We start from the raw sequence: 25,539 nt of genomic DNA on the forward strand, positions 1-25,539 counted from the left end.
AGAAGTTGTCCGATGCCGGCCATAATTTAAATGACTTATTTCGTGAATTTCAAGTAATTCGATCCAGTTGATTCGATCAAGTAATTCTTCCAGTTGAGTATTCTGGTATTGTGCAGTTGATTCATCGCTGGGAAGATAAAGATTTTACAGTTGAAAAAATTGCTGAAGGGAAGAAAGTCGTTTGAAGCAATTGCGAACGGATGCACATGGATTAGAAAAGGTTATAGTGCTTTTAATGTTTTTGAAAAGTCTAGAGATAGTAATTCGAAAAATAAAGTTAATCAAATGAAATTTAAGAATGACCGTTCAAGTAAAAGTAACTTTGTTAGAAGTGCTAAGAGAAATAATGTTAATACTAAACGATTAGGACCGTGCTTTGGTTGTAATACGGGCAATAACGGGGTTGTAATACGGGCCGTGCTTTGGTTGCAATAAATACGGGCATTTGATAGCGAATTGTAAACTAAACACATTAAAGCAAAACCATTTCGAGTTTAGAGAAGTGAAAATGAAAGTGCCTCATATGTACGTTATTTTTGCGCTAATGAACTTTTATTGACTGAAAATCATGTTGAATTAGTCGTGTGTACAAATGAAACTGATGTAGTAAATGATTCTTTTCATCTAGTCCTGGATACTACCGCAACACATCACATTTCGTAAATAATAAACAATTATGTATTTTACGAGTTTGAATACACCAATGGATGCCACTGTTTCCCACACGTTTTACTCATTCCCACGCTTCGAAGCCAGCTACATCGAATTCTTTCAAATCCATAAAATACTAGGTTCCGTCCCCAAGCTGACCTTTGGCCGTTTTGGCTCAAGTTTAACATTCCGTTCTCAGGATAGCCACCTGCATCCATGGACCAGCTGCATCCTTGGGAAAGGAGAGAGAGAATCCCCATTTGTTTTCCAAGAAAAAGGGGAGATGAATTTTGCGGGGGCTGGGGCGCGGCCGACTCGGAAAACGAGGAGAACGATCAAAAACTTTGGAGAGGTCAGTCATGTTTTTCTGACTCTCCAGAAATCTATCTAACTACGAATCAATTGTGTATTTCTGAATCTTGTAAATAGCTGTGTAAATAAAAAATGTTAAGTTTACCCCTGGTAACTACTTGCTTTCCACTCAGCATGCCACACATACTACCACTACGCCACAGCAAGATATAATTTGGTGGCAGCGGTGGGATTGAAGTTAGATAGAAAATGAGAGTTTTTCGTCCTTCCTTCTCGGTATTGAAGAAAGGCAATCTTTCTTTGAGAAGTTGTGTTGCTGCAGCCTAGCTGCGAAAAAAGAAAGATCGACCCCCGATCTTATTTTATGGTCAGTTTTTATGACTTCGCTCCTGCTTCCTTGCTCCGGCGTAAAGGACCTCCTGCTGGTTTCTTTTGTTGAATGGAGAAGATCGACCCCGATCTTGATGTGAAATCATTCAGGAAGTCATTAGACTGAGTGAAAAGATCGCCCTGCGGATCTGTTGAGAAAAACGGAACTTCGTAGTCGTCTCGCATTTATCCTGATCTCTGGGACATATTTTTTCGAAAGATTCGAAATTTTTCTCTGGCCAACCTGGCTGATGTGTATGTGCGAAGTGTTCCAGTGGCGATCCTTGCCTGTTGCGTTTCCTACGGCTACCCTAGCCGATTGTGTTGTTCCTGGGCTATTCCTGCCGATTGTGTGACGCTGTGACATGCGTTATTAAGGAGAGATCCTGTTCTCCGGGGAAATTTGTGAACAAAATTAATTGTGAGGCCAACTTGGTCTGATTTTGGTCGGAACGTCCGTTCCTGAACTGTGTTTTTATCCGCGCATTTGGTTCTGTCCAAGAAATGTGATATTTAGAACAAACTGACTCATTTTTTCGCGAGTGCTATGTGATGTGAACATTTAAATTGCATTGGATTACTCTGTGCCATTGTGCAGTCAGCGTAAGTTTTTTTTTTCTTATTGTTGGTTGTGAATAACTTCTTGGTAAAAATTCGAAACAGTGCATTTGCTTGTTTACATCAGATTGAATTGTTTATTTTTTTTGTGCTTTTGTTGTTTGATCTAATGCTTTTCATATAACTTTAATTTTTGTGCCGCTTAAACACTCTTGTGTGTGTGTTCTTTTAAATTACTGAAAGAGTTTTGTTCGTTGTAAATTGCATTTTTCTTTAACATGGCATTTTTGATAAAAGTTAAGAAGGTGGACCTTGAAGAACTCGCAACAGAGTTCGGGGTACGATTTACTTCCAAAGTACGGAAGCTAGATTTAATAAAACAAATTACTGAATGTACTGACTATGAGGAAGATGTAGCTCAGACTCTTTTAGAGGAAATTGTTCAGACTAGGGATAAGAAAGAGAAAGATGAAAGGGATAGAATTGAGAGAGAGGAAAAGGATAAACAACGTGCTTTTGAACTTGCTATGCGCACGAGCACGAATGGGGGGACAGCAAATTCTTCCACTAGAGTAATTCAATCCAGTATTCACAATTTAATACCTAAATTTGATTCTTCCCAAAGTGATATTTGTCTCTACTTAGTCATGTTCGAACGGCAAGTTAGACGCGCGGGCATTGAGGAAAGTGATTGGGTATCACATTTGATATCATTATTGCCCTTAGAAATAGCCCAGCTAATAGCGCGTGAATCAGATGAGGACGCCAAAAATTATTCTTTTGTTAAAAATTTGCTCTTAAAGCGATTTAAGTTAAGTGCCGAAAGCTTCCGAAAAAAATTCGTTCAGCACCAAAAACGCGACGACAGTACATGGAAAGACTTTGTTTTTGAGCTTCGAAACTATTTAAATGAATGGATTGACAGTCTAGAGGTTAAGGATTTTGAAAATTTAAAAGACCTTATGATTACGGATCAAATGAAAAAAAGAGCCCCATCGGAAGCAAAAGGACACTTCCTAGATGACTGGTCGACAATAAAAAGCTCATCGAAGTTAGCAGACATGCTTGATAACTACGATGAAGTGAGGAAATTCAGAAATCCAAACTCGGAAAAAAAGAAAGACAAGAATAATTTTCCTACCAGTTTTGAGAGACGAAGACCCCTGCGGTGCTTTGGATGTAGCAGCGAGACACATTTGTGGCCGACTTGTCCTAAGAATAAAAAGAATAGTGGATTCCCCGTGGCGGAAGAGGTAGTCAATTGCGTGAAAAATCTCGCTGGAGAAGAGCTATTAGCTCCATTCATTACTGAGGGAACTGAATTCTTTTCCCATTCGTATTCTTCGGGACAGTGGTAGCTCTATTGACTTGATTTGCAGAAAATATGTAAACCATAGCGATTTTACCGGGGAGAATGTTTGGTTACAAACCCCTTTTAGATGTAAATAAAGTTTGTTTACCCCTTGCCAGTGTTTACTTAGAAGGTAAATTTGGAAAAGTGAAAACTAAGGCGGCAGTCATAAGTGACGATTTAGATCAAGGGAGATATTTATTAGGAAATAGAACTGCGCTTTTGTTAGGGGACAGCTTCGAAAATTATTGCTCGAACGGAGATGCTTTAGATGCTGTAACAACGCTTGGTCAGGCTCGCGAAAAACAAAAAAAAATTTAGAAAGAAAAAATCTTTCTGAGAAGTGTATGGTTTCTTTGGACAACACTCCAATTTTTCCCGTAACGCCTTTGGAAAATGTAGAAATTCCAGAAGTCGATATAAATGCGCCAGAATTTTCGTTAGCCAGGATAAGTCCTGAGGAATTCAAGTCAGCGCAGATGGAGTGCCCCACTCTTAAGCCCCTCTTTGAGTTAACGGGGAAAAATACGGGTCTAAAGGAAAAGGACTATTATTGTCTTGAAAATGGAAAACTGTTTTGGTTTCAGGAGTATCACATGGGTAACACTAGAAAATTAGCGGTTGTCCCGGAAAGTTTGAGAAGTAAAATACTTACTCTTTGTCAGGAGGGTACCTCTGCAGATGAGGGAATGACTAAGTCTAGGGAAAATTTGAGTCGAAATTTTTTCTGGCCTGGTTGCCATAAGCAAATGGAGAAGTTGATCAAAGCTAGACATAAACGTCAGATAGCTGGGAAGTCAACTGATAAGAAGAAAGCCCTTTTGAAACTAGTTTAAATTATTCGAGAGGTATTTTTTGGAATCGATTTTGATGCAAGGCAATGGCGCCGATTTCTTTATTTTTCTTCTTACTTTTTGAGAAGCAAAAGGAAAAAAAGAAAGAAAATTCGACTTAAAGAGTTACATTAGCATAGAAAACTTTGATGACAGTCATAAAATAATGTTCCACTTACTAAAATTTCACTCTAGTTGCAAAATTTTTAAAATTTTGGTTTTGTGTATGTACAAGTTTTACTTAATGTATTCAATATGTATTCATTTGTGATTGAATCTGTTCATCATTTGGCAAATGATTGATTAATGAATTTTCAGGGTTTTTTTTAAATTTTAAATTGGTTGAAAATTATTTTAGTGACATTACTAAAAATCTGAAAATGTGTTAACTGTGCATTTTTAAAGCAACTGCACTGGTCACGTTATTATGCTATACATCTTAGATAATTTGAAACTTTAATTTAAACTAAAATTTTGAAATTTTAAATGTGTTATGACCTGACAAGCTGTTTATTTTTGTATCACAACCAACTTATAGGAAAGAAATGCTTGATATTTTGATATGAATTTGCATTACGTATTATGGTTTAATTTCTTAATGGATTTGAAAGTTCTAAAGGGGGGAGGAGTTGTGGCATAGTACGCTTTCTGTCAATGGATGCCACTGTTTCCCACACTTTTACTCATTCCCACGCTTCGAAGCCAGCTGCATCGAATTCTTTCAAATCCATAAAATACTAGGTTCCGTCCCCAAGCTGACCTTTGGCCGTTTTGGCTCAAGTTTAACATTGCGTTCTCAGGATAGCCACCTGCATCCATGGACCAGCTGCATCCTTGGGAAAGGAGAGAGAGAATCCCCATTTGTTTTCCAAGAAAAAGGGGAGATGAATTTTGCGGGGGCTGGGGCGCGGCCGACTCGGAAAACGAGGAGAACGATCAAAAACTTTGGAGAGGTCAGTCATGTTTTTCTGACTCTCCAGAAATCTATCTAACTACGAATCAATTGTGTATTTCTGAATCTTGTAAATAGCTGTGTAAATAAAAAATGTTAAGTTTACCCCTGGTAACTACTTGCTTTCCACTCAGCATGCCACACATACTACCACTGCGCCACAACATAGATAACATTAAAATGTCACTTGCCGTATGAAATTCGGAAAGCAATGTTATCGGGAAAGGAACTCTAAAGTTAGCGTTTAGATTAATGGACATATTAATTGGATAAAGTTTCGAAATGTTCTCTATAATCCGAATTTAAGAAGGAATCTTCTATCCGGTTCAAGATTAGAAAGGGGGGGGGGGGTCCTAATTTCGTAGTTACAAGTGGAAAGTTTTGGATTTACAACTTCAAATAACAAAAACTTTCTTTCGCGAAAAGACAAGATGGAGTGTATCATTCAAAACAGTAAGAACATGAAGTTAATGTAAAAGATAAAAAGGAAAGTATTTTTGCCGCAAACACAGGGAAATTGAAAGGGGGAAACGATTCAAAATTTTGCCACAATTGGTTTTGTCATGTTAATTACAAATGCACAAGTAAGAATCAAAATGCTCGCGGTCTTCCTGAACTAAAGGTAGTATAGATGAAGTGTATGATTCTTGTATTTAGTAAAAACAAGTAGAATATCTTTTAAATCACAATCTTTCAAAAGGTCAGATGAATGTTTATAATATGTTTAATAATGTTATAATATGTTTGCGATAAAGCTATGTGAGTAAAATAAGAAAAATAAAGCACATGAACATCGTTACATATTTTAATAGTATGAAAACTTCTTTGAGAAAATGGGGCAATTATCAAAAGTTTAAACTTCAAAACTGATTCAAACAAATACAACACACAAAAAGGAGAAACCTAGTGACAGTATTTGCATCGTAATTCAGAGTACCAGAAAACAAAACACAATGTGATAAGCTCACTTATTTTTTTATCAGAATGAAAAAAAAGACATTATACGACTTTCAACAACACACTCAATAAAGTTCGTTCAAAAAACGTAAAATATTTGAGCTTATAGTTAATGTTAGAGTACTTTGGTGGTTGTGTAAAGTCGACGCTTGTGTAAGAACTGTATGATGTGAGCGTTATTTTAAACATTTTTTCTTGTGAAAAGTTTAGAAAAAGAAAAATGATCGTTTTAAGACAAAGTTTAAAGTTGTATAAACGCTTTATGTAATTTTTAACGTTTAAAGTGATGGTTAAAAAGGCGAGAATTTTTGTGCACTGGAACTTACAAAACAATAAAATATTTTTCTAACAGTCTTATGCACAATTGAAATAGATGAATTGTTTTTCCAATGGTTTAACCGTTATTAATCTGTTACTTATAGCTGAATGAGTTTTTATAGCAAAAAAAAAAAAAAAATTATTGACTTTTCCCTCTTTTATGTAAGTTGCTTAATACATTTGCACAGGTGTGAAATTTTTACATTTATAGTAGAATCCCGTTACAACGAATTCCAGTACAGTGAAGTATCTATTTCAACGAAATACAATTAAATGTCATAATATTACTTCAATTCCATCATCCATCACAACGAACAAAATTTGCGGTCCCTTGAAATTCGTTGAACCGTAATTTCACTGTATATTTGCAATTCGAGATTTTAAACTTCAGCTCTTAATTGTTACGGAATATACTTTTCGCGCATCATGTATCATAATATGGCATACCAACAAAAAATGTACTTAAAAATTAAGGATCTGTACGTGTGACGAATGTGACCGTATAGTTCAAAAAAATCATGGTCTTCCATTTCAGAAACTTAATCGAAATCAAAGCAAACTTGGTTCAAGGGATAAAAAAGTTGATTGCTAAACAAAATATACTCATTAGTTATCTAGGTCACCCCCCCCCCTTTTTATATATATATCGCACCCTGGCAAAGAAAGGGACCCAACTTAAAATTAAAAAAAAAAAAAACTATTGGAGAAAATCAAGGTTTTGCTCGATTTCACATTAAAAAAATTATAATGTGATGTTTGTTGGTTAGTTTTTGTTGTCAACACTTATATTTCATACTTTCACTTCAAAAAAATTTCTTCTAAATTATGAAATTTAATGATGCATCAACATCGATTAATGTTTTTTTACGCCATCACGCACCAGTTATGTAAGCTAACGCGAGTTTTGGGGCAAGAAAGAGCATTAAATTTAGATTTTAAATCAATAGCTAGGAAGGACGGATATAAGGGAGGGGTGATCACCCCCTTCTTGAGCCAAGATACAGGAACTCTCCCGCGGCTTACTTTCGATTTTGAAGTTCCACAACAGTTTTAGACGATATTATATAATGATAGTAGAAAAGGCTCTCCCAGACAATTTTTTCGGAGTTGAAGTCTTGAAAACGCAATTGCAGCCTACCTGTTTTTTCTATAGTGTTAGGGATTTGAACTTTGTACGAAACGTTTTACGAAATTTATGCTCAAAAAAACTCAATTTTAGACCATCTTAAATGATATTATAGAGGGGATTTGGGTGCACTCCTTTAAAAATTTTTAGAAATATAAGTCCGAAATATGGAACCGTAGTATTGCAGACATTTTACTTGGGGGGGGGGGGACTTTTAGACAATTTTCCGAAAGAGAAACTAATAAAAATCACCCCTCCTTGAAAAATTTCTGGATCCGTCTTTGATTGCTAGTACGTTTTTCCTAAATTTTGAGTTTTGTCACTTTCCCTACCGGGGTGCAATATGTATCGGTGTTCTTTTTTTTTTTTTTTTTTTTATCAAGAAGAAAAATAATAGAAGAAGAATTTTGAAAGTGTGTGATATGTTCAGGATGTTACTTTATAACCAAATTGAGTGTACATGAAATTTGTTACGCGAAATGTTGGAGTTCCAATGCAAGTTATTTTTTTAAAGAATTGAATGATAAAGGCACAACATGTTAACATTTTGATCCATCTTCAATATGCTGTTTCTGACTTTCCATGTAATATGAAAATTTATCAGGTATACGTATATTTATCAAAACATTCGTTCAAACTATGAATATCAAATTTAGTTTCACTTCAAAATATTTTATAAAAGTACACATTTGTTCGAAAATTACTTTTTTTTTTTTTTGATAACAGAATAATTTTGAATTCTAAGTATTAACATTACTCCTAAAACACACTTAGAAACACTGATTAGGTTTTGAAAATTCACTTTTGCCAGGCATGACAAATTCATTATTTTTATTCATTCATATTTTCCTCAAGAATTCTTAGTTATAATTTGAAAACTAGTGGTGAGTGAGAAGTAAGATTAGTTGCTTTCTTGCAATCTCGATGAAGTTATGATCTGAATTATTGACTTTTGTCTTGTGTAATGCATGAAATTCGTAAAGTTCTCATAAAGTGTGTGTAAGAAGGGCGAGTGTCGCTCTTAAATGGTAGTTTAACAGTTTAGTAGTCTTTAATAAGAAAGAATTTAAAAATAAAGTTAGGTGAAAGTTAACAGAAAAATTTCTACATTACAATTAGAACCTGATTGTAAATCAAATGACTTTTTTTTTTAAATTATCGCATATATTAATAAATTAAACATTAGAAACTAAATTTTAGTTTAAAATTGCTTAGATTTTGTTAAACTTCAATTACTTTTGGGACTTTTTTTTAATTGTTATTTGTTTCTCATTCTGTATTCTGTATGTGCAACTACTGAAAGAAAAAAACACATGCTTGAGATTTCAGAATAATAAGTATTAAAAATGCATTTCCGTTAAAGGGGTAATTTTGCTTGTCAGAAGTCAATTCTAATTTGTTGATGCCTTTACTGTTTTGTAAAAATTAAAACGTGCTTGTAAGATTTTTTTATGGATGCCTCAGTTGCCAAATCGATTAACTCTACTTTAAAAAAAAAACTCCTTATTTCTGCTTAGTGAATGTGAATTTATATTAAACTTTTGGTTCAGTACATTTCTGATCCTGAGATGGCAACAAATGTAACACGAGGGCCCATTCACTCCTATGGATAACACTATCTTCTTCATCACTTTTCTCGACTTTTTGTTTTATGGAGTTAATCGATTTGGCAAGTGAAACAAACATCCATATATTTGTTTTGTCGAAATATGTAATCATAATTCAATTATTTAATGGTTTTTAGTGTCTTTTTTTTTTCTTCTGAAAGTCGATGTACCGCTCGTTGTTCAGTTCTTCAAAACCAAAAGCATTTTACTGAATAACTGAATTATTATTTAAAAAAAAAAAAAAAAAAAAAAGGAAAGGGACAAAACTATATAACAACGATTTCTTGATACAAGAATAAGAATCGGTCCACTTTTGATTGCCAATTTTACATAAAAATTCAAACTTGAACTAGCAGAGCTGCATGGTGAAGGTTTTTCACACACACACACAATGCAGCTTTATTACTCTTAATATTGCAATCTATTGACCGAAATCAATAGATAAATATATCTTACTGCAGTAAACGCTTTCTGATGCAAGTTAAAAATTTGTCATGCCTGAATACAGTATACTAAGTTAGCTAATACTACAGTCGTAACTGCATTGTGTAAAATACAGCGCTTGGTCAATGAAAATGCCAACTCAACTGAAAAGTTATGAAGGAACTTGCTAGACTTGGGGGTTTAGTAATAAGGCAGATTATAGATTTGAATATAATCATCATATTGCAGTAAACCATTAAACCTTTAACTTTGCACCTAAAAAATCATAATTCAGTCTCAGTTATCATATTTGTCCGATTTTAACGTTCGTTAAAAACTCGTAATTTTAACTAAAACCAAAAAAATTACGAAACTACTCATTTTTTCTAGCTATTAATTTACAATGTAGATTTTTTGTTTTAAAAATGAATACATTTCTCATATCAGTAGCAAAAAGGTATGAAATTACGTAGAGGATTCAGGAATATAATCTGTGCATTTTCAAAAACTGATGCAATTTTATCTTCAAAAAGTAATACGAATTAGTTTTAAGACTGGTATTGACTATTGGGATTTTTTTATTCACAAAAAAAAGTTTTGAGATCTGGTGATTTATTACTGAAAAGCTAGGAACAAAAAAAGACAAGTTTTATAACTTCGAAAAATGAAGTTGCTCCTCTTAAAACTTTATCTCGTTGTCTTGAGTTAACTGCAGCAACAATTGCAGCGAGACTGTGTTAATATTAATTAGCATTATTTAGTCGCGTTTGTTGAAAAAACTTACTCTTGCATTTTTACTGTTTATAAATATCTTTCTAAATACTTCTGTTTGAAAATCGCAAGAGCAGCTAGCTATACATTTCCAGATCCTCAAGCAAACGATTTCAACGTAAAAACGTAATTCTAAACACAAAGTGGGAATTAGTGTTGAATATGCTTTAAATTAAGGTGCTTAGTTAAAAAAAAAATAATAATGAAACTTTAAAACAAAAATGCGACAAGTCGCACCAGTCGCATAGCATTAACATATTTTTTTTTCTTCACATTTTATGAAAGCACTGTCTGATTTTTCTGAAGGGGTTTATTGTTGATTGTCTGTAGTACATCAACTTATCAAGAAGACGGTAGAAATAGTGTCTTCTCAACTGATCACAGTTCTCTTTGAACAGCATAATAAATATTTAGCCACAATTAGCTTTGTTAAAAGATATATAAAAAGCATAAAAACAATTAAAAAAATTAAACGTTTTCCCAAGTGGCCATAATCGGACAAATATGATAACTTTTTTGTCAAAAAATTCTTCTTTAAGATTCCCTGCCCGTTCACGAGGCTTCAGATGAGATGCACACTTTCTTGCATTATCTTGCTGAATTTGACATTTTTAAGTATCACTTCAAAATTTCGATTAAATTAATATTGCTTTAAATGCAAATATAGAAGACAAACATGTAATATAAGTACGTATGCAACGAGAAAAAAAATACGTGTACACATGCATGATGCATATAAATGTATGTATAGATATGTATAGATGCTTAAACCTATACATAGATATGTAAATCAAGCACGTGCCGGATGCATAAAAAAATTTGCAGTTGCAATAACCAATGGACAGATTATTATCCACATAAAAATGTAATAAATGACGAATTCGTCTCGCATAACCAAAGTTGTTTTGTTAAAAATGTAATGAGTATATCTGCGTATTACATATTAGAAAACCTAATGTTTATCTGTAATCTATTCGTTTTTTCTTGCTCTGAATATATTACCATAACGTGTTTCAATAAAAGTTAAGTGTTCCCACTTAATTTTTACTGAAACATTGTGTTATATATCAGAAAACCTAAAATGCCTGCTGAATGTTTTTCAAATGAAAATTTTAGTTGCAAACTTTACCAAGGAGCATTAAATTTAGAGTATTACGTTTTCTTTTTTTTTCTCTCTCTTTTTTTCGACGGGGATTTGTTCGATTTTCGAATTAAAAATAGAGGAAGTACAAGCAATATTGTAAATAAGAAAGAAAAGTTTCAAAAGTATATTTTAGTAAATATAAGGATTCATTCGAAAAAAAAAAAGTTTCTTTCGTTGAAAAAACAGTATAAAATCACTGAGCAAAAATATATCAAATATGTATTGCCGCAAAAAGCCATCAAAGTTTTCATCCTGGCTAACGTTTAATATATGTTTATATACTTTGTAGATAAGTATGATCTCATACTTGTGTTCAACTCTCCTGTTCACCAACAGTTGAGCATGAAATATTTTTTTTCCCCTAGCGTGAAACGTTAAAATAAATTTAGTAAGAAAGGGAAGACCATTCCGAGCTAATACTTTTTTGGTTGCAAATATTCACGTAAAATATATGGTATTTTTCCTTGTATAAAACGATTTTTTCTGTTTCGCCTGAGCAATTTTAAATGCCTTTTGGGCAGTTAAAAGTGATTGTAAACTCTAAATACTAGGAAATCCATATAAAACTTTTTTTTCTTATTAACATGCTCGAACGTTTTTGGCACGTGCTTGAGTAAACGTATGCATTATCTATGTTCTCTTGGATATAATAAAAAGCCTGCAGGATAAAAAAAAAAAACCTACGGTAAGATTTAATTTACCGTAGTTTAGCCAATTGAAATTTTTCGTATCATTTTTAATATCAAATGTAAGACCAGAAGTTATACAATTCATTTTTAAGTGTGATCAATGGTGTGTAAACAATCATCGGTTCGACTTTGATGAACCTTGATTTCATTCAACGTGTGCTCATTGGAGTTATTTGGTGTGCTCATTTATTCCATCACTGGCACACTGCCATTAAGCATGTTGCCTCTTTGCTCAACATTTCCTTTGTGCCATAATAAACTTAAACTAGAAATAATTTTATTTATGTATCTGCAAGTACCGACAACCCGGTTTAGACATTAGACACTGCAGTTTCGTCATTGTTATGAATACCGAAACGAATTTGGTGAAATTTGGAATTTTGCATGTAGTTCTGCTTAGCCTAGGCTAAAGAGCAGTCACTTACTGCTTAATACCTAGCTTTTACTTTCATTTCCGAGTTTAACCTCACCTTACCATTGTTTGTGGACAATCGCTGGTATGCTAAATTCTTTCTAGATATTAGTTTGTTTCCAATCTCAGCTTAAATGAGAGAACATCTTTCTTCTCTTGGTTACTAACTATTCCAGACTGATGAGTCTATAACAAGAACGAAACTGTAGTTTCTACTGGGCTATAGGCATTTTGCACGTAGTTCTGCCTTTGCCCAAGTTTTAGGGCAGTAACTTATTGCTTAACATTATAATGTTTTTATCGTCTTTCCACCAGACCAAATATTATATCCAAGAGGTTTAAGATATAAATGCATGCGTATGAGCATATTTCAAAAGAGGAGTGACAAATATTTTTCAGTGTTGAGTAACATCAATGGCTGGATAAAAATCGTTGATAAAAAACACCGATATATTCACTTAACTAAGAAGTGTAGTTGCACACTCTTGAAAGGAGAGCTATACAATGTGACTAGAAACGCATACGATCACTTAAAATTCAAAGATCCAATCAAAATCAACATTAAGGAAGGGATGTTTCAGTTTGTAAAGTGTGAACACATTTTACGAGAACAAGAAAAACGGATGCCTTACAACAAAAATCACTCAAAAACTTTACAAAATTCTAATTACCATAGTTTTAGTTCTTGAGAAGTAATTTCAGAAAAATTGGGTACGTTTGCATAGTGCTACAGATCGACCATGGTTAACAGATTACTAACCAGTAGCGTTCCCATAGAGCTACCGATTAATTGGTCGTTGCCGAACTCGTTCCAATAGCTTCACCTGTTGATCCACCGGTCGACCGCAATTTAAGCGGGCTGATTGGTTAATTGAACCACGTGACATTTTTTACTAATAATAAATATTTTTCATCTGTGCATTATTCGTCTGCGCAAGTAACCGCGTTTTGAACCAAAAGCGTTCGATGGAACATCGGTTGGTGAACAACCGGTAAAACCTCTGACGTCATTAGCTGTCATGTGATCAACCACCCGCGATCGACCGGTAGCTCTATGCGAACGTAAACATTGTACCATTCATCGAGGCATCATCTACAATGTTTAGAATCAAATTTTAAACTTTTGGCTTCCTTCGATAGAAATATTTGTCCATTTTTCAAAAACAATCTCTACGATTCGAAATTATCATTTTGTTTTTTCCAATTAGGGCATGACATTTTCTTAAACTTTTTCGTCACAAATTCAAAGATAATCGTTATTTCCTGTAAAGCTCGTTTCTTTGCAACTCCAAAAATAGTTTTCAAGACAAACGAATGCGGTGAAGAGGGAAAGTGATTTCGAAAAATCAATTCGGTGTAATGGAGTGTGATCTTCCACGTACTTTCCCGCGTGCTGGGCTGCAGTGATCAGTCACCGTTTCTGTTGTTCTGTAACAATCGATAGAAAGTCATTTTAGGAAAGGTATGGGTAATTACATATTAAAAGAGATTCCGCCCGAAGCAAAACGTACGTTCATTATCTCCACAGAAATACGGCTATAAAAGGGTAAAAACTTCTTTTGGATCGTGAGTGTATATATATTTATATGATACATAGAATCGATCTTTTTCAGAAATCTTCGAATTCTTTGTGGCATTTCTCCGTGGAAGCAATGAAGAGAGGCTCTTCATCGTATTCATCGAAGTTACTTGCGTCACCCTCCCCTTTGCTAGGAGGTATAAAGGGCGCTTCTACCTGAAAGGAAAAGAATGAAAGTTAGAAAAAGTTCTCAAATTTTAATTGAATTTAAGTTGAATTTAAAAAAATTGAACTTGTTGCTAAGAAAATAAAGTTTTTGCAAAGAAGAATTCGCAGTTCTAAAGCTTGAATACGCCATCTCGCGGTAATTTTAGAAATAAAAAAAGGAGGTAAAACATTTCCATTTAGCGCCGGGCTCATTGGAGTGGTCATATTATCCGTTAGCGGTTTTACCTCTTTCAGCCGCCATTATCCAGAGAATGCAGCGCTTCCTCTAGTTTAAGGGTCATCCACAAATGATGTCGCACTTTTTTTCAAAAATTTTGACCTCCAGTCTTTGTCACACTTCACCCCCCCCCTGTCAAGCGTCACGCTATTTTCATAAAAGATTTTCATCAAAAAAAAAATGTGTGATGTGATACTTCTTGTGACCCCCCTCCCTCCCCCTTGTCACAACTTCATGAACTGCCTCTCCCTCAAAACATGACCTCATTTGAGAATCGCCTTTTCCTTGAATTGCAAATTGGAGTTTTGAAGCATTTTTTTAAATAAATTTTTCGAAATGTTCTTTTTCTCTTACTTCTAATCTGTGTGTTTTATACAATAGTTGAATTTGCAACTCCAACGAACTATAGGGGGTACTGCAGTCACTGTCTAATGCGGACGAAAAAACTGCAACAAACGCACGTGGTAACGAAGAAAATGCTAAAAGTGTTGTGATTTTTGTTCGTATGTATGATTTTTTTGTTTTATCCTAAAAAGGATCAAAACAATCAATATTTTAAGTCCTGAGGATATTTTGGCCCACGTAGAAAGAGATTAGAATTCAAGAAGTTTTACTAAACGTCAAACATTAATAGCCCGGTCAATTTAGACATAAAAATAGTGATCAAATAACAAAAATTCCGGGAAAGCTAAATTTTTGTAGGGATCTTGGGCTTACTATTACAAATAAGGTGCCAAAAGTCCCCATCGATCCCATGTGCGCTAAAAAAGTTATTCGGGGTCAAAGGTCAAAATTTTAGGTTTTTTGGATTTTTCTCAAAAACGGTAAGTTTTATCGAAAAGTACCGCAGACCAAAGTTATAGATCTCAAAATTCTCTATAAAAATGGTCCTTATGATTTTTTTCTCCAAGACCAAACCTTCCCAGATATTGCGTACTCTCAAAAGACAGCCAGTCATTTACAGACTCCCCTGTACTTGCATGGCCTTGAATAACATCTGGCTATTCTAGTCCGTGTGGCATCGTTCACGTACCCAAAGGGGCCGGACCTACTAAGGGCATGGGCGCACCCCTCAATATCGCGGAGCCCCCCCCCTAAGAAGCAAGGATCCCCCTCCAAAAACTGAGAAAAATACCCCTCAAAACAAACTCCTATTAAATGTTTTTTGAGCTCTCAAACTGTAACCACATTTCATACAATAAAACATAGTTTGGCTGGAGAGTAGCATTATTATCTTGACTTCTGACAATGTTTGACCTTAGTGATACATTGTGAGTAAGATTTCTGGATTCTAATCTGACTCTAAGAAATCCATCTCTCTTGGTTAGACAACAAACTGTGTTTCTTTGTCTAATTTTTCGCATCGCCTCACTGCTTTAATGTAACGTGAGGAAATCATATAATTCAGTAGTTACGCCCTCAAGCACCATTTCTTTTAAAGCTTTATCTGATATTCCTTTTTTAAGAAGATGATCCGAGTTTTCCCACTTCTGCTTATCAAAGAACTCAAGTTGAAATCTGAAATTGTAAATTTTCGCTATACAATCGAATTTTTTTAACTTGCCATCGTACTATGTTTGGATCATCAGCTCTTGTTCTGCAAACTGGTTACTTTGAGAATCTAAAAAATATAACACTAGGCATTGCGGATGACCATCATCTGAGAACTTGTTTCAAGACGGATTACGACGATCAGTTCGAAGATGGACTATGAACATGTATAATTCCAGATTTCAATTTTGAGCAGAGAGACTGCTATGAGCTCATCGATAAGCAGAACTGGTAAAACTCGGCAGCTCTCTCTTTCAAAAAAGGGAATTCCGATAAAACTTTGAAAGAAATTGCTTGGTGGAGTACCTACTGAGTAGTATGGTTTTCAAAACTTCACGTCATACTAAAGCAGCGAGACGATAGGTAAAATAAGAAAACGAAGTGTCAGGTACTCAAAACCTCACATGTCATACAAATGCAGTGAGACGATAGGTAAAATAAGAAAAATACATGCCAGGTACAGTTTGCTGCCTAACCAAAAGGGATGGATTTGTTGGAGTCAGATTAGAATCTAGAAATATTAAGCCACAATACCATCAAGCCACAATTTCAATCAAGACTGAAAACTCGCATGCCAAACTTATGTTTTATTGTAATCAATGTGGTTACAGTTTGAGGGCTCAAAACCCATTAAAATTTCTTTAGCAATGTCTTTTGTTTCAAAGGGTGACTGATGTGGGCTGTTGCAAGCCACATTATTTTAAAATTTTCATACTTAACCTTTGTTCTCTGTCATAGGTAAATTTGACATTTTGAGCCAAAGTTATCTGCTAAGTGGAGAATTAAACATTTTTTTTACTAGATAAGAAATGCTTTTATTACTTTTTTTTTCGTATCTATGTAAAAATTAATTAATATGAAAGCAAACTTTTACAAATCATAACTTCTAATATTTTTTTCTCTAAGTACGGAGCAACACGATGTTATTCAAGACTCAACGCATGTGTGGAACTTTAAAATACAGTTTATTATTAAAATAATCTTATGCAATGTGTAATCTACACAAAAGGCCTGCTCTTAAGAGCGATAACATCAAATTTCTCAAATTTTGATATTTGATGAAATTATTATAACGTTTTCCAGTTTTTATGCATTTATGATCAACTTCGAGGCGCGAGCGACACCTCAAGATATTTTTTGCGATCGAAATCCTTTTGTTGAACCAAATATCTCTACAAAAGGCAACTTTTCCGGGCTATTACTTAGCGTTTATCAGATTTTGATTTTTTTCAATCCACCCTAATGAGCATGGCCAGTACTTCAAAAGTAAGTCCACCTCGAACGGGATTAAGTGAATCTGAATCCAGCTTTTGTTGTAAAAAACACTGCTTTTTTGTGGCGAGGAAGCGAATGAAGAGGCTGAGAAGAACAAAACGCAGAATTATCGCAGAAAAATTTATAAAGTTTCCACACTTACATTCAAAGAATACCTTTTAAAATTAGCTAAAGATCGTTCTGAGGTGTGTCAAAAGCTGCTCTTGCACGTTTTAATTTTGAGTATCATTTAGTCGCTGCTTTATGAATTTTTCTTTCATTATTCTGTGTTTTCTTCTTCTCAGCCTCCCCTCCTCATCCGCTTTACAGCCACAAAATAAGCAGTGTTTTTGAAAACAAAAGCTGGATTCAAATTCACTTAAACAAGAAAACTCTGGATTAACAAAATTGGATAACGTTATACCAGGTAAAATTTTTTATTGTTTTGTATGAATTTGTAAGAATATGAGTTTTTTTTAACCTTAAATTAATTTAACTAATCATATTTTATAGCAGCATTTAGTTGGAATGGACAGTATGCAAAATATTTTCTTGAATTTATTATCGTAGAACAAAATGAAAAATGTTTAACCGAGAAAGAATTTACTTTGTTCCTTTTATTCTCAGCTGAAAGGTTTCGCCAAATTTGTTTAGGGTTATAGTTTTGGAATTGTGCGAGCAAAGTAGCCTTGGCGAGATTTCGCGTTTTTAGTTAAACCATTTTTAATTTTTATCATGAGTGGAATAAAATGATAGTAAGATTACAGAATTCGATAAGTAAAAATAAATAATGGTCAATCAACTGAAAAGAAAACTACCACCATATATAAACTGTGAGTGCACATTTTATTTATTTTGTTCTGAGTGAATTTGAATAAATATCAGTTTTTCAATTCGATGAAAAAAAAAACGAACTTAACAACATTGACTGGACACTTTTCCTTAACCTAATTCCACATAAATGATTTAAATAACCTTTGTTACTACAGTATCCTACTGAAATAGACAGTATGCAAATAAATTTTCTTGAAAATATTTATCGCAGAACAGATTGAAAAATCCAGAAAGAACGTTAACAATTTAAACAATAAAAAATAAAAGCTCGCCAAAAATCTGTTTATAGGGTTATGGTTTTCAAATTGTGTGAAAGAATAATGTATCTTGACAAGATTTCGCATATCAGGTAAATCATTTCCATGACGAATGAATTAAATGCATGATTTCTTTAGATATGCAATCATATAGTCATAGAAATAAATTATCTAGTGTTAAACATTACTCTTGACAGTCTGCCACGTATGTGCACTATGTGACAAAAATGTCAACAAATGCCGGAAATGTCACGAAACTGAACTTAATATGTACTAATGTATAGAAAAAACGGTACAAAATGAAAATGCCGTTCGAAGCGAACCAAAAATTTATGAATTCCGAATTCAACATCGTGAAAATGGCTGCTTCAGAACAACTTACTGTGTGTTCTGCATTAGTTGTTTACTTTCGTAATACTTTTTGGTTTCTAATCTCTTTCTATATGGGTCAGAATAACCAAAAGACTTTGAAAAATCTTTTCAAATGAATAAAGCGAAAAAATCATACATAACAACAAAAATCACAACACTTTTAGCATTTTCTTCGTTACCACATGCGTTTGTTTTAGTTTTTAATTCTGCCATTAGACAGTGACTGCAGTGCCCCCTATAGTTCGTTGGAGTTGCGAATTTCTGAGTTACGATTTAATTATGTCATGTTATGCAAATCATCTACAAAATTCTTACGGATATATGGTGGTAGTTTTCTTTACAGTTGATTGACCATTATTTCTTTTTACTTATCGAATTCTGTAATCGTACAACCATTTTATTCCACTCATGATAAAAATTAAAAATGGTTTAACTAAAAATGCGAAATCTCGCCAAGGCTACTTTGCTCGCACAATTCCAAAACTATAACCCTAAACAAATTTGGCGAAACCTTTCAGCTGAGAATAAAAGGAATAAAGTAAATTCTTTCTCGGTTAAACATTTTTCATTTTGTTCTACGATAATATATTCAAGAAAATATTTTGCATACTGTCCATTCCAACTAAATGCTGCTGTAAAATATGGTTAGTTAAATTAATTTACGATTAAAAAAACTCATATTCTTGCAAATTCATACAAAACAATAAACAATTTTACTTTGTATAACGTTATCCAAGTTTGTTAATCCAGAGTTTTCGCTTTCACCATTTTAGAAGGAAATAAGGAAAACTAACATTATTTTGAGAAGCTCGAGAATACTACTAAGGGACGAATTAATTTCTGTAGCAGAAAGCAAACTAAGACACATCGATTGCGTTAATAAAAACTCAGCACAAACTGCCTGTGTTTACGTCAACAGATACACGTGGAACGCAACGTGGCAATGTTTTAGTTTCTTCGGCAGTTTTGTAAATCACCGCAAGGTAGCGTATTCGAGCGCTGGAGTTTCGAATAAGCAATTGGGAAATGTTTTCGCCAATTCTGCATATTTTACGATCTACGTTATGATAATTCCCCCCGACAATGTAGAAATTGCGGGAAGAGTTTGAAAACTAGGATTCTTAGCAATTTTCCCAATTGTCGCCAAATTTGTGGACGCCAAGGACCAAGGGCCAATGTATACTTCGGCCATGGCCGTGCTGAAAGTGACAAAAGCAAACAATTATAGCCCATAATTGACGATAGCGCCAAACAAGCACGGGAGAAAAAATAGTTAATAAAACAACAGCTCAGTGGGCATTAAATAAATCAAGTTGTAATAAATACTATACGCATTCTGACACCAAGCAGCTTAAAACATTTTCTTTTTACTTATTTTTTTCAACAAAACGGTTCAAACACTTGATAGTTTATTGAAATTTTTTAACTCTTCAGTTTACAAAGTTTGAACAGAACAACGTTTGTCGGGTCCTCTAGTCCTTAATAATGATCCGCTCGTTCATTTGTAAACCACTTTTTTTAGCAATCATATGAGGCGCTGCAATCTCTTTGACAATGGCTGCTGAAAGAGGTAAAACCAAGACTGCACTCACTTATGTAGGATATCACCTGCCCAATAAGACATCAGCGAGTTTTTGATCGCGCAAGTTGAAATGTTTTACCTCTTTAGCTAATTTCTTAAATCACTGCAAGTTAGCATGTCCAAGTTCTAAAACTGCGATTTACTGTCTGCCAATGGTTGCTATACAATTGAGAAAACGTCCAGTTAAGACGAGTTTATCTTAATGTAAAGCCCTGTTCCCTGTACAGGGAATATCTGAATGAGGGGGGAAAGTAAAAATGTAATGTGTACGTGTTTCATACATATCAATATGACTGCTCGAAGCTAACACACGCCTGCAAAAGCTGGCATCCCTCAAAACTAATCCATTACGAAAATGTTTTACAAAGATAAAGTTCTATAGAAATCTAAAGATTTTCCATGTAACAAATATTCTTCACCAAAGTTTAATTTTCAAATCTATAGACAGCGTTATAGAAAAAATTCTTTAAAGTTTTTTTATAGCAATTTACTGATAATTTTATAGAACAGTTTGATAGAAATCCATCAGGAGTGGCAAAGAATATTTTTATGTAAAAATAATACCCGCATCTGGCCCTACATGATTCTTATTCAATTAGGGGTTATTGAATTCATCAAAAGTTTTATTTCATTTCTATACAGTGTTTAACATGTTTTCTATAGAAACGTGATAAAGTTACCATAGAATACTCTACAGAGTTTTATAGGATATAAATTTTGTTTCTATAAAATGTTCTAATAGGCTTTCTATAGAATTAATAAGAATTATGGCCCGTTTTTCTATATGTTTATTTGATTTTTCTATGGGATATTCTATAATGTTTACTCTTGAAAAACATCCTTTGGAACTTATAGAAAAGGAGCCATTATTCTATAGGATTTTATAAAAAATTTAACAGAAATGTAGAGAAATTTTCGTAAGGGATAGATGCGTCCATTTCCGCCTGTAAACCGAATATAGATTTTCTATCTCATCGGTGGTCATACAAAACATTTTGTTGCGTGATAAATATTACTGTTTAATATTTTAATTTTCTGTAACTTAATTTTCACGTGTTTTGAATATTTACACTAGTAAACTTTTTCCACTGATCTACTTTCATTACTCTCTTGACAAATACATATATCGTGGTGTTTAAAAAAAATAAATTGCTCTGAAAAAAAAAAATAAATAAAGCTACTTACCGTGAAAAAGATATAAATTTATTGCAGAAATTCTAAAAGAGAATTTGATGCCATTTGGTCATGTAGCCCCAAAATATGCTCCATTTAAAATGAACTATCGAAAATCGATTATTTTCCTGACTTCAGAAATCGGGTTGCTTTAAATTTATTACTGTAAGTTACCAGAGCAATGTTGTTCTATACTTAACAGAAATGTTCAGCCAGTTCTCTTCGAGTTGAATACCATTTGGAACACTGAGCATTTTATTGAAACCATTTCCGCGCCTGTACAGATATTGATAAAGTCGATTTCACATTCATGCAGGAATGATGTGGTGTGTTTGCAATGAAACTAGCCATGCATTATTCTTTACAATGAGGTAGGTTAAGGTACAGCTACAGTTTCGCACGAAAAGAAAATGATTTTCTGTGGAGCGTAAACGGAACAATTTTCCTTTTCTGATATCAGCTTTACCTCTGAAAATGGCAGTTTCACGATTGAATGACGTCACGTTGGAGAGAGTGGAAGTATTAAGCGGAAGTGCTGAAGAGACATTTATTCTTGGAAGATAATAGCTTTTTGCACGACAGCATTAATAATAACTTCATTCCGGTATCAATGTCCTGTGGCATTCCAATAAAATCTGCTAAGATATTCGCAATTAAGAAAATGCTCGTGGAAACCTTTTCATGCTCAAACCATCAGAATGTCTGCCTAGTTAATTAACAGCGTGTGAAAAATTACATGAAAAATATTGAATTTTGGAAAATTTAATGACAAAATATTTTTAAATGGAAAGAGTCACTTAAAGAATTCTTTTTAATTTCACGAACATTTATTTTTAGTTAACGTTAATGGATTATCAAGCTAGCAGTTATTGTCTATGTACCCAGAAAATCACAAAAGAAATGAACTATACAAGGTGCACATCAATTGAAAATGCAAATGTAATTTTAAAAACTATTAATGGAAAAAGACATATAGAAGGGAAAAAAACGGTGTCGGGGAAAGGGCGGCACATGCCAACAATGAAACGGCTACCAATCGCGTGTAAGACTTAGAGTTGCATCTAAAACTTACCGAACAACCAAAAAAAAAGTTATAGTACCAGATCTATATAATTAGAAAGTTCCAAACAAACTCATCATTTGCAAAAAATTCGTTCTTTCGATTGATTTAAATGTGCGAGTAAGTTTTTACTACCAAAATTGCGAAATAATGATAATTCGGTTTTTCCTTAATAATATCTCCGGTAACATTTAAGGTCAACAAAAATGAGACCTAGTTAAAAGCACTCTCTATCAAATTCCCTTTCAAAAAAAAAAAAAAAGAGAGAAAGAGAGAGAGAGAGAACTTATCAAAATGTCACAGACATATGTCAAACACATAGGTCAAACATAGATTCAACTCCCTCTTTGCGTGAAGGGTAAAAAATGAGGAGTATAACAGTAGAGAACTCCAATTATCTGCACACCTAATATCCGAATCACTTTGAGAATTTCAAAAAAAAAAAAAAAAAAAAAGATTGTTAGTTCTTGTTGAACTAATTAGTTTATTTATGACTATTTTTCGTTCTTCACGATTTTTACAATCGTTCAGGATTTCCTCTTTTTTTAGCTTCTTTGGTTTCGTTATTTTTATTTTCATGGAAAAGGAGGCTATAAAAATTAACGCAGGAATAAAAACGCAGTATCTTTTAAATTGATGGTATTGCTATCAATACTGTAGCAAATTTTATAACATATCCTGATACACATAATAGCGAATTAGAGCAGCTATATATATAGGGGTCTTATAAGCGAATGATCAAGTAACGCTGACGTCATCAACAATGAAACTCGTGCCACGACATGATAATTTGATATTTTTTTTTTGGTAATGTTTGACATGCAGGGAAATGCTTTATTTCGACTTGGTTGAACTGGATCCAGTCACTTAACTGTTTTACTGATAGCACAGTTATTTTAAGGGAATGAAAAAACGAAAAAGAGGTCAACAGTTAACGCTATCCACTGGAGTTTAGGGTTAATCCACTGGAGTTAGAGTTAAAATTCCAAGTATCAAAATATCACCAAACAGGCAATTACTTTGTTAAAATGCAGAAGAGTAGAAACAGTTTTCACCTGTCATAGCTAGACGGGCGACTTTCTAGTTTTATGATATTTGTAACATAGTGAACTATATGTTAACATTGTTGAACTTTATTCAAATTAAAATAGTAAATAATAAGGGGGAAAGGATCTACTACACTTTTTGCCATACTTTTTTATTCCCTTTAAAAATCACACTGAAAGAGAAAGCAGCGTTCATAAATAAATATGCTAATAACCAAAATAAATTGTAATAAGTTTCCGAAGCCAAACTTACCCGCCCATTTTAATACAAGTCTTCAAAAGAGAAAGATAACTGAAAATGATAGAACAAAGGAGGAGTACTTAGCATATTTAACTCCTCTTTTAAAGAATTCGTTTCATTTATCTATTTTCAGGACTTCAGAGAGGATGAATTTCGTATTCTCATTAAAATAATTTCCATTTTCAATTAATATTTTTTTATTTATTCGGACGAATAAGTACATTCCCCATGCAAAATTATTAAGCGTGAACTTCTGAAACTCATTAAAGTCTTATTTATTCTACTTTGTTATTAGCGACTAATGTCTTTAGAGCCGCTACTGTATTTTAAATTAAAACTGATTGGACTAAAACTAAGTAATCTCTACTTGTAACAAAAAGAAATTTCGTCTGGAAGTTGATAAATCATTAATCTACTATTTAAATGTAAGGAAATAATACAAAAAGTGCTTTGTATGATTTCTTTAAATTTAATTTTGGGAAATTTATTTATTAAGACTAGCATCGCTTGTAATTGAAATTCGAGCAAATATATAGTGTTTCCACCTGCCTCTTTGTCTTTCACTGAGTCCTGTTCTTGGAGGCATGGCAGAAATATATTCTCTGTTTACTTTTAAACACAAATGTAGCTTTTACTAAAAATATTAAAAACAGTTTTGTAACTAGCAATCGGTGTTTGATAAGATACTACCTACAAATGCTTTGGAAACCACTGTCAATATATGTAGCTAAATCTAAATAATTATTTCAAAAAATATTGTATCTGTGAAGGAAGCGGAATCGAATTAAAAAAAACACTTAAACTTCGGAAAATATTTCTAAAATTAGATAACAATGGCACAAAAAGAATTAGTTCTGTCAAAGGTTTAATGGTGTGCAATCAAATTTCAAGTGGTTGTACAAAAGTAATTTATAAAGGATTCAAAAAACTTTTTTTTTCTGGATGAAGGAGAACTGATTATTTTTCCTAGCTTCAAATCATTAGCAGTCATAAAATGTTTTAAGAATGTGCTGAAATGGAACATCAATGAAAATTATCGGTTACACTAATTTACATAAAAATACATTCTCAACATAATCTGAAGGAAAAAGTCTCTAAAAGAGTTTTTTTTACTGTCCCAACATTTTTTTTGTTTCGCATTGTTAATGCTGTGTTACAGCCAATCCGAAAATGAAATTAACAACTGCATTCAATTGGATGATATTTTAAAGATTCTTAAGAGGTATAATAGCCGTGCTTTACATTGAATTTTAGTCAACTAACAAGGCAAACCTAATTATTTTTTTCTTCTGATTTTTAATTCTAACTATTGACTATCCTCTCCTGATACAAGTCCATTAATTATTTTAAAAATATTTTATCTCTTAAAATTGTAACCAATAAAAGTTTTAGAACAGTTATTTCATTTTATGCTTGTTCTGCAATTGTATCTTTTCTCTATGATTAGAACGATATTTCAAAAGGCTTATTTGTCCATTCTGTTACTCGAAATGGTTAAAGTATTTTAAAAACCTTCATAAATTATTTTTGTATAAACTATTGATACTTTATTGTACACGAATAAATGGATCATCAATTTAAAATATGTAATTAGTTGGCGGAGATTATTGAAATTGATAAACAAAATTCAGCAGTGTCGAACACAGTGTGTATTATTTTTTCGTAAGAATGACCCGAATACGTAAATGCACTTAAAAATAAAACTACTTACATTATAGACTCTCAAACAGAT

At 33.3% G+C, this 25,539-nt stretch overlaps 1 protein-coding gene across 1 annotated transcript in view; it reads right to left on the minus strand.

The window, feature by feature from the left end:
- Nucleotides 1-10,918: 10,918 nt before the first annotated feature.
- Nucleotides 10,919-25,539, minus strand: part of LOC129216119 (cAMP-dependent protein kinase catalytic subunit alpha-like) — a 315,436-nt gene continuing 300,815 nt past the window's right edge. The window contains exon 12 of the mRNA XM_054850272.1: nt 10,919-14,208. Coding sequence (XP_054706247.1) covers nt 14,083-14,208 — 126 coding nt within the window. The 3' untranslated portion in view covers nt 10,919-14,082. The remainder of the gene's footprint in view (nt 14,209-25,539) is intronic.

Source organism: Uloborus diversus, chromosome 2 (assembly GCF_026930045.1).
Source record: "Uloborus diversus isolate 005 chromosome 2, Udiv.v.3.1, whole genome shotgun sequence".
Taxonomy (NCBI): Eukaryota; Metazoa; Arthropoda; class Arachnida; order Araneae; family Uloboridae; genus Uloborus; species Uloborus diversus.